The 11147-nt window shown below is 38.2% G+C and overlaps 1 protein-coding gene across 1 annotated transcript in view; it reads left to right on the forward strand.

The window, feature by feature from the left end:
• Positions 1–11147, forward strand: part of LOC103609648 (A disintegrin and metalloproteinase with thrombospondin motifs 12) — a gene marked incomplete at both ends in the record, with an annotated part of 79125 nt that overhangs the window by 35824 nt on the left and 32154 nt on the right. Inside the window, 2 exons of the mRNA XM_008593949.1 lie at positions 6401–6544; positions 7296–7440. Of these exons, the coding sequence (XP_008592171.1) occupies positions 6401–6544; positions 7296–7440 (289 nt within the window). The remainder of the gene's footprint in view (positions 1–6400; positions 6545–7295; positions 7441–11147) is intronic.

Genomic DNA, 11147 nt, shown 5'->3' on the forward strand with positions numbered 1-11147 from the left:
TAAGATGAGGTCCCAGCCTTCAAGAAATGTTTAATGGCAGCGTGCTGTGCGCGAGTTACAGTTTTGGAGGCTGAGAAGTCCAGGGTGCACATCTGGTTAGGGCCTTCTTCTGTGCCAGGAACTCTACACAGAGTCCTTTGGTGACCAGGATATCACATGGTGAGAATGGCAAGAGCTCTTGTATGTGCTCATTTGCTCTCCTCATAAGGCCACGAGTGCCACTCCCGTGACAACCCACTACACCATTGACCCATCAATCCATGAATGGACCAACCCATGATGAGGGCATAGTCCTCACAATTCAATCACCTCTTTTTAAAAAAAATTATTGAAACTTATTGATTGTACATATTTATGGGGTACACAGTTATGTCTCAATACTTGTATACATGTGTGATGATCCTTTAAAGTCCAGGGTGCACATCTGGTTAGGGCCTTCTTCTGTGCCAGGAACTCTACACAGAGTCCTTTGGCGACCAGGATATCACATGGTGAGAATGGCAAGAGCTCTTGTATGTGCTCATTTGCTCTCCTCATAAGGCCACGAGTGCCACTCCCGTGACAACCCACTACACCATTGACCCATCAATCCATGAATGGACCAACCCATGATGAGGGCATAGTCCTCACAATTCAATCACCTCTTTTTAAAAAAAATTATTGAAACTTATTGATTGTACATATTTATGGGGTACACAGTTATGTCTCAATACTTGTATACATGTGTGATGATCCTTTCAGAGTAATTAGCAATTACCTGCATCCTTGCAAAACCCAATCATTTCTTTGTGGTGTGCACATTTGACCTCTCTTCCAGTCATTTGGTAACATGCAGTAAATCATTGTTAATTGTAGATCCCTGGGTCAACTGTACACTGATAGGACTTATTTTTCCTATCTAGCTGTAATTTTGTGTCCATTAACCAGCCTCTCACCATCCCTCCCTTGCCTCTAGTAACCACAGTTCTTCCCTCTCCATTTAACAGTTCAATTTATTATTTACTTATTTATTTATTTTGTTTTGTTCTCTTTTTTAGCTTCCATATATGAGTGAGAACATGCAGTAATTCTCTTTCTGTGCCTGGGTTATTTCACTTAGCATAATTTTATCCAAGGTCATCCATGTTGCTGCAAATGGTAGAATTTCACTCTTTTTATGGCTGAGTAGTGTTCCATTGCATATATGTACCACAGTTTCTTTATCCAGTCATCTGTCAATGGACATTTAGGTTGGTTCCATATCTTGGCTATTGTGAATTAGAGCTTTGATAAACATGGGAATGCAGTTATTCCATCAACACGATGATTTCTATTCCTTTGGGTATATATCCAGCAGTAGGATTGCTTGGTCATATGGTAGATCTATCTGTAGTTGAGAAACCTCCATAATGGCTGTACTGATTTACAGTCCCACCAACAGCATAGGAGGGTTCCTCTTTCTCTGCATCCCTACCAGTGTTTGTTATTTTCTGTCTTTTTCATAATAGCCAGTCTAACTAGGTTGAGGTGATATCTCAATGTGGTTTGGGTTTGCATTTCCCTGAAGATTAGTGATGTTGAGCATTTTCTCATACACCTCTTAGCCATTTGTATGTCTTCTTCTGAGAAATGTCTACTTGGCTCTCTTGCTCATTTTTTAATTGGATTATATATTTTTTTTACTATTGAGTTGTTTGAGTTCCTTCTGTATTCTGGATATTAGCCCCTTTGTCAGATGCATAGTTTGCAAATATTTTCTCCCATTGTGTATGTTGTCTCTTCACTCTTTTGATTGTTTCCTTTGCTATTCAGAAGTTTTTTGGTTTAATCAAATCTCATTTGTTTATTATAGCTTTTGCTGCCTATGCTTTTGAGGTCTTACTCATCAAATCCTTGCCTAGTCCTATGTCCTAGAGCATTTCCCCTGTGTTTTCTACTGGAAGTTTTATAATTTCAGGTCTTACATTAAGGTATTTAATACATTTTGAGTTGATTTTTCTATATGGTAAGAGATAGGGGTCTAATTTAATCTTCTACACATGGATATTCAGTTTTCCCAGCACCATTTATTGAAGAGTTGCCCTTTCTCCAAAGTATGTTTTTAGTATCTTTGTCAAAGATCAGTTGGCTGTAAGTACATGGGTTTGTTTCTGGGTTTTCTATTCTGTTCCATTGGTCCAAGTGTTTGTTTTTATGTCAGTATCACGGTATTTGTGTTACTATAGTTTTGCAGTACAATTTGAAGTCAGGTAATGTAATGTCTCCTGTTTTACTCTTTTTGCTCAGGATTTCTTTGACTATTTGAGGTCTTTTGTTGTTTCATATGAATATTAGGATTGCTTTTTCTATTTCTATGAAGAATGACATTGGTATTTTGATAGGATTGCATTCAATCTGTAGATCACTTTAGGTAGTATGGACATTTTCACAATGTTAATCCTACCAGTCCATGAGCATGGTATGCCTTTCCATTTTTTGTGTGTGCCCTGTTTAATTTTTTTCATCAGTGTTTTGTAGTTTTCATTGTAGAGATCTTTCACCTCCTTGATTAGGTTTATTCTTAGGTATTTTATTATTATTATTATTATTATTATTATTATTATTATTTTGGTAACTATTGTAATTGGGATTGCTTTTTTGATTTCTTTTTCTGCTTATTTGTTGGTATGTAGAAGCTCTACTGATTTTTGTGCATTGATTTTATATCCTGAAACTTTACTGCATTTGTTTTTCAGTTTTAAAAGTTTTTTGGTGAAGTCTTTAGGCTTTTCTATATATAAGATCATGCCATCTGCAAAAAGAGACCATTTGACTTCCTCTTTTCCAATCTGGATACCCTTTGTTCCCTTCTGCTGCCTAATTGATCTGTCTAGAAATTCCTTGAAACAAACGAAAATACAAGCACACCACACCAAAACCTATGGGATACTGCAAAAGTGTCACTAAGAAAGAAGTTTGTTGCAATAAGTGCTTATTGCATCAAAAAAGTTGAAAGATCCCAAATAAATAGCCTAATGTTACAACTCAAGGAACTAGAAAAGCAAGAACTATCAAATCCCAAAATTAGTAGATGGAAAGAAATTTTAAATATTAGAGTAGAACTAAATGAAGTAGGGACTAAAAAAAGATACAAAAGATTGATAAAACAAAAAGTTGTTTTTTTAGAAGATAAAATTGACAGACCAGTAGCTAGACTAACCAAGAAAAGAAAAGAGAAGACCCAAATATCAAAAGTCAGAAATGAAAGAGAAGAAATTACAACTAATTCCACAGAAATACAAAGAATCTTTAGAGACTATTATGAACAACTATATGCCAACAAATTTGAAAATCTAGAGGGTGGATAAATTTCTGGGCACATACAAACTACCAAGACTGAACCAAGAAGAAATAGAGAACCTGAACAGAGAAAAATGAGCAATGAGATTGAATCAGTAATCAGCATTTTCCTAAGAAAGAAAAGCCCAGGACTAGGTGGCTTCACTTCTGAATTCTGCCCAACTTTTAAAGAAAATTTAATACTAATTATTCTGAGACTATTCCAAAAAATTGAAACTGAGGGTATTCTCCCAAACTTATTCTATGAGGTCAGTAACACTCTGATACCAAAATCACATACAGACATAACAAAAAAAGAAAACTACAGGCCAATATCATTGATGAACATAGATGCAAAAATTCTGAACAAAGTATTAGCACACCAAAAGATAGTACACCGTGATCAATTGGGATTCATTCCAGGGATACAAGGATGGTTCAACATATGCAAATCAATAAATGTGATACAGCACATCCACAAAATGAAAGACAAAAGCTATATGATCATCTCAATAGACACAGAAAAAGCATTTGACAAAATTCAATGTCTCTTCACAATAAAAATTCTCAACAAATTAGGTACAGAAGGAAAGTATCTCAACACAATAAAAGTTGTATATGACAAACCCAAAGTTAACACCATCCTGAACAGGGAAAAATTGAAAGCTTTTCCTCTAAGAACAAGAACAAGACAAGGATGCCCACTTTCACCACTTCAATTCCCTCTCGAAGGCCCCACCTTTTAACACTACCGTAATCTGATTTCCTACTCTCCTAGCACTGTGACAATGGTGATCAAGCTTCACTGGGTTTTGAGGGGATATTCAGCCCACAGCAGGCATTATGTACTAACTATCTTCCCCATTCTGGATTGTGGTGTATTTCATTTACAGAGCTTTACTTGTTGTATATGCAAAATTGGTATTTCCTGAATGAGTTAGAAAAATTCATATTCACCCTTTCATGGTTCTTGATCTGCTGGTTCTACCACACCATAAAATGAATAATAAAAGGGAAGAGATGGATATATTCCACCGAGTGATACACTGAAACCCAGGCAATTACTGAACTTGTCTATAATTTGGCGACTCACCTTAAAGGAACTGAAACAATGAAGATGAAGTAAAGCAAGCAAGTGAATCCAACAAGCCAGTAACTTGTTTCAGACCATTTAGGACTCCCTACTCCAAACTACTGTTCAGGTTCCACCCCATGTGCTGGAAAGCAGCTTCCTGGAAACAGGCCTTTCATCCCTATGGCCCCATGTGCTTTCCTCATCCCTCACTATTATTAACCCACATGACTGGACTGCTCTACCCATTTGGAGATGGTAGACAAAGACTGGGGGGACATTTGTTTAGTGGCACTACTTTTCTCTCATAAGATGAGAGTACGCAGTGGGTGATAATGCTGGAGTGGAAAATGCTTTAGTGAGTTAAAAAATTTAGATGGAACAAAATGAACTTTTGGGGAACTGATGTATTTTGTATAGGTTTGAAACCACCCAGTGTACAGGACCCAGGCACATGGCTTGGTGTACTGGAATTTTCTGTGCTAAAAAGACCATTATTCATGCAGGTGTTTAGAACCTTGCTTGGAGTTTAGGATTTTTACTAACTATTGAACTATGGCATACTTCATGAGCTGGGTAGGAATGAATTTGCAACAGCCTAAGGAAGGACTGCTCAGAAGGAAGCTTCATTGAATCACATTCTTTGTGGGTTGGTGGTAAGAGCTTTGTAGATTAATTCTCTGACTCCTTTATGAGTTTTGTGTTTATGTGGAATGTGATCAGAGTTATTAAGTAAGTTGATAATACCATACTGTACAAAAATATAAGAAAATCTCTAAATCCCCCAAAGATCATTCTCTGCAAGAGTTGCTAATGCTGGTCAGGAGATTTCATTATAGTTGGATGTAAGCTTCCTGGCCAGAGGGGTTGAATTTCTCTATGAAGAGTAAAAAGCCATTCCTTCCTCTGTTCAGATTTGGAGATGTGAGCCCACATCTCCAATACACAGACAACAGTGGAGAGAGTTCTTGTGGGAATCTCAGAAGGTGTCTTTGGGTGATCCTGAGGATGCAGCTTCTAAACAAACACTTTGAGTCAGTTTCTTTCCCAGACATCCCCTTGCCATGGTGATGGTCAAGGCTGCTTCACCTGGTCAGCGCTGGTGGTGGGAGGTCAGGGGGCAGACCGACAAGAGCACTGAGTTAGAAGCACAAAGATCTGAAACTCAGACCTAGTTTTGCCATAAATGAGCTATGTGACCTTTGACAAATCTCAAAGTATAAACTTTATCATCTGGAATAAAGGAAAATAAGTTAAACCATGATAAAACAACAATTGAAATTTTCTCTCATTTAGGAAGCCCTTATTATGTGCCAAGCACCTGGCTAGGTGGTTTTCAGACTTTATTCCATTCATACTTCATCCTAGTACTGTGATGACTACCCCATTTTCTAAAAGAGAAAAATGAGGCAAGTTTGAGTAACTCTCAGGTCATTAAGTAATAGAGCTGGAATTCAAAACCAGATCATCTGTCTTAAAAAACCCTGCTCATAACCACTAAGCAGGTCTCCCTAATGTGTCAGCTATTGGAGGACTACTGTAGCATTAGTAGAAAGAAATCCATCCCTCAAAGCTTGTCACCTTTGACAAAGTCTCCCACAGGCTTCCCTTTTCATGCTCTCTCTTAAATGATGATGAAAGGGGAGAAGGAAGGTTTTGTTCTTTGGTGCAATGGTTGCTGCAGCAGGGCAAAGCAGATCTCTTGGGGCAGGATTGGCCCTCTTGACTCCAGACTCAGAAAGCCAGACCAAGAGCTCTTATCTTTCTGCCAAACATAAGTTTTTGAGTTAGCCACATGGCTCCCACAGTTGAGTATTTGAAGCAAAGCCATGCCTACAATTTTCTCTGTGCTTTTTAGTCAAAATTAGTTATCCCCCTCCAACTTCAAAGTCTCACTTTGTAAATAAACAGCTGCCTCCTGTACAAAAGTGGCTCTCTATGGGTTTATTGTCACCTTGGAGAAACTATGATTTTTCTCCCTGTTCAATGCCTGTCTGCTTGCTGTTCTTATGCTTTGTGCTTCCCTGCCAGCTTTGGCATCCAGCATGACGGGAAAGAAAATGACTGTGAACCTGTGGGCAGGCATCCCTACATCATGTCCCACCAGCTCCAGTACGACCCCACCCCGCTGACATGGTCCAAGTGCAGCAAGGAGTATATCACCCGCTTCTTGGAGTAAGTGACAGTGCATCTCATGACAGCCTTCCTTTGGTCTCTTTAAACTGGAAGTCATATTGAGTTTTACATAAGGGATTGGATGCCCGGAAAAGGCTCAGTTCCATCCCACAGGCCACAGGATCAAGGTGGCATCAGAAGGGGTAGATTTCACTTCTGCTCTCTGACCCTGAGATCTAGATGGGCTCTACCCTCCAGCCACAGCCGAGTGAACATCCTGTCCCCTCCCTGATTGATCCTTCTCCAAAGTTAGCTTTTTATGATCTGATTGTAAATTAAGTCCTTGGGGACTGGCAGGAACAACCAGGGTAAGTCAGAAGTGATCATCCAAACTCCAGTGAGAGTAAGATGATGATTTTCTAACTTTACCACTGCTTGTATTAAGTGAACATCCTGTCCCCTCCCTGATTGATCCTGCTCCAAAGTTAGCTTTTTATGATCTGATTGTAAATTAAGTCCTTGGGGACTGGCAGGAACAACCAGGATAAGTCAGAAATGATCATCCAAACTCCAGTGAGAGTAAGATGATGATTTTCTAACTTTACCACTGCTTGTATTTCCTAACTTATGGTGTGGGATATGATTTGCATTTCCCTTTATGGACTCTACCCCTTGGGTTCTCTGCCTTGAAAAAAATAAAGTTATCTTGAAGGACAAAGAGTAAACTAGAGAGATAGAGGTTTCTGTTGAATGAAAGACTGAAGAAGGGAATCATAAGCAATTGCTCTCATTTCTATTAACTTGTTTTCAGCCGAGGCTGGGGGTTCTGTCTTGATGACACACCTAAAAAGAAAGGCTTGAAGTCCAAGGTGATTGCCCCTGGAGTGATCTATGATGTTCACCACCAATGCCAACTACAGTATGGCCCCAATGCTACCTTCTGCCAAGAAGTAGAAGTAAGTACTGGACATTTTGGTGCCTCTGGTGGGTATAAGCAGGGCTTTAGATCTCCGGCATGCTGAAGGGAAAGCTAAGGAAATATTTGGATATCCGAAGATATAGACACAGAAATGAAACCTTTACATTTATGGCAAGATGTCTGTAAAGCAGAAGGATTAGTGTTGGGGTCATTACATTCCTTGACCCTGCCTTTTTGGAATTCTATGGAGCCTGCATTCCTTAGCAACTGGGTAGCGGTTGAGAAAATTCTATAGTGATTTTCAGGATTTACAGTACTTCACACCTATGGACTCTATAGCAACCAACTTAATCTCTAAAATTGTTTCCTTTCCTGAATTTCCCATCCGGTTGACAAATATCACTAGATCCCAATGTAGGAAAAAGATTCATCCCCAATTCATCCTTCTCCTTTATTTTTAACATCCAAATGATAAACCTTGACATTATACCTTCTAAGTAGTCTGTTTCTCTGTCCTGTCTTCTTCATTACCACTACTACCAGCCTGATTCAGTCTCTCATCATCTCTCCTTACTATGGTAATTACCTCCTATTTAGTTTCTCTTCCATGCAAATTGTTGCTTGAGTTATTTTTAAAAACACAAATTTAACCATGAGTCTACTCTATTCCCTGAAAGGGCTGGATTCTCCAGGACCCCCAGAACTTTGCACACTCTCTTTCCTCTGTATTATTTCCCTTACTTATCATTTGGGTCTCAGCTTAAATATCACTTTATGTCCTGTGATGCACTTTCTTTGGCAAAGACTTCTTTAGAGTATATTATAGCTTCTTGTTTACTCTCCCCTGCTGTATTGTGAGTTCTTTGAGGAAATTTTTATTGCTGATACTCAGCAGTGCATGGCACATAATAGGCACTCAATAGATAGCTGAATGAAGCCATCAGATCTCTTTAAATTGCAGCCAAGATAACCTAATGATTTTGATATAAAAAAAACCTAAAACAGCAGAAAATATAACATCATTGTCTTTATTATAACTTTAATTTTGAAATAGTTTAATCTCCAAAGAAATTGCAAAGATAGTAGAGTTTCTGTGCACTTTCCGCCCAGTGTATCATCCTTTAAAAATGTATAATAAACTTACAAGAAAGTAAAAGAAATCCTCAGGAAAAGAAAAAACAAAAAACTAAAAGAGGGGATGATACTCACGAATGGATACGGAGGCTTATGTAGAGATAACAAAGGGCCCGAGTTTTAACATCCAAATGGGAACAATGAAACACGTTCACTTTGAGCTGGGCCAGGACTTAGAACCAAGACCCCTACTTGAAGCTGGGATTCTCAAAGAGCTAAGCCTCCATGGAAAGGTGGAGTAGAAAAAAATCCACCATCAGCCAAGGGAAATGGCAGAGAAGCATCTTTTATCTCAGCCTGGTTTCTGGGGACATAGGGGAGGGCAATGCTGTTGTATAACTCTCACTTGAAAATTCTTTACTATGGGCCAGACTCATGCTGACTTAGAGTTCAAATTTCTACCCTATATAGTTTGAGTAACTCCATGCCAAAAAAATTATTAATAACACATGGCCTGGTAATACCGTGGATGCCTAGGAATAAAGATGAAACTCCCCTGCTACCTCCCAGTCAACCAAGGACATACAAAGCTCCAGTAGATAAAGCAACCCTTCAAATAAGTTCACAATTCAGCCTCCAATTTAAATTTTAAAACTATCTAACTTCAGCTAAGTGAAGAGAGACAATAAACCCTCAAGAACTTTTGATAATCGAATTTTAGGTATGAATAATAAAATAAATACATAAAAGAAGGATTGTAGATGAGAAAAGAAAGAACAATAGTGTTTAAGTGATAAGGTAGATATGAAGAAAAACAGATCCAACTTCTAGAAATGGAAGTGTGGTCATTGATGTAAAAATTCAGTGAATGGATTATACACCAGACTTGACACAGCTGAAGAGAAAATCAATCAAGTGGAATTTAGAGCTAAGAAACTTACTTTTCATCTCACTTAAGTATTTCTCAGACTTGTGCGATAGAGGAGGAAAGTTCCTCAACTTTCATATATAAGAAAATTGAGAGCTATAAAATATGAAGGTAAAGTTGGAACAGGAAGGTTCATCAACAGCAATTATGGGTTCCAAAAGGAGAGAATGAAGAGGCAAAATTTAGAGAGATAAAGACTAATAATTTTCTAAAATTGTTTAAAATATGAAATCTTATGATTAAAAAACCTATTCAATGTAGAGCACAATGAGTNAATTGTTTAAAATATGAAATCTTATGATTAAAAAACCTATTCAATGTAGAGCACAATGAGTAGGTAGAATGATGGGAGATGGGTAGGTAGGAAAAAAGACTAAAAGATAGTGAAAGCAGCTGGGCCATTACAGATGACATATAAGAATCCTGGGGAGGGAGTGGGGAAAAGGAAGAATTGGTAAAGGGACACAAAAATCAACTACGTTGTATATTGCTAAATTAAAATAATAAATAAATAAATAAGCAAATAAAAAATAAAAACAGCTAAATTATACTACCTTAATAAAAACAAACAAAAAAAAAGAATCCTGTCAACCTTCCCTTGTTCCCACAGGGGTAGAAATAAGAGGGAATATACAGTTCACTGCCTAGCAGCTGAAGCAAGCCGATTACTTTGGGTAATAAGTAAATAAGCTGAGAATTTCTGTGTGGAATAGTTTCTGTTTCCTTTAGCGAGCAGGTACAAGTTATAACTGCCCCACTGTCTGAAATCAGATTGCCTTCCAGGCACAGTTTGAATTTGCCTTTGATGGGTAATGTCATCAGTTACCCTGCCCAAGGGCAATGAGTGCTGGATATTGCAACACACATAGAGAAATTACAGTCACAACTCTTAGAAAATGGTTTTTATCTCTCATTTCCATGTTGCCTAGTGTGACCTACAGATAGATCCCTGTTTATAAATGGTGACAACGTCCAAATTAAGTTTGAACTGAGACCTCTAAGATTACTTTCCATCATTCTTATTCGCTAATGACAATGGCATTTATTGTGAGTGTGTGGGTGAGTACACACCAGAGGTCTTCAAAAAGTTCATGGAAAGATTCATATTATCTTTTAATTCAATTTTTCCGCAAACTTTTTGAAGTACCCTCATATATTTTACCATACCTGTAGAAGTGCTTTTGTGCAAGGTTTGAAAATACAGAAAAATGCAATCTCACATTCATTTTTCAGAATGTTTGCCAGACCCTGTGGTGCTCAGTGAAAGGCTTTTGTCGCTCTAAGCTGGACGNATTCATCCTTCTCCTTTATTTTTAACATCCAAATGATAAACCTTGACATTATACCTTCTAAGTAGTCTGTTTCTCTGTCCTGTCTTCTTCATTACCACTACTACCAGCCTGATTCAGTCTCTCATCATCTCTCCTTACTATGGTAATTACCTCCTATTTAGTTTCTCTTCCATGCAAATTGTTGCTTGAGTTATTTTTAAAAACACAAATTTAACCATGAGTCTACTCTATTCCCTGAAAGGGCTGGATTCTCCAGGACCCCCAGAACTTTGCACACTCTCTTTCCTCTGTATTATTATTATTATTATTATTTTTTTTGTCTTTTGTCTTTTTTTCCGTGTCCGGCAACGGATCGCAACCCTCAGTGTTGCCCCCGTACCAGACCAGGGACCGGCAACGGGATTGCAACCCTCGGTGCTGCTCCCGCACCTCGCTCAGCCAGTGAGCGGG

This window comes from Galeopterus variegatus, unplaced genomic scaffold (assembly GCF_000696425.1).
Source record: "Galeopterus variegatus unplaced genomic scaffold, G_variegatus-3.0.2 Scaffold9896, whole genome shotgun sequence".
Lineage (NCBI taxonomy): Eukaryota > Metazoa > Chordata > Mammalia > Dermoptera > Cynocephalidae > Galeopterus > Galeopterus variegatus.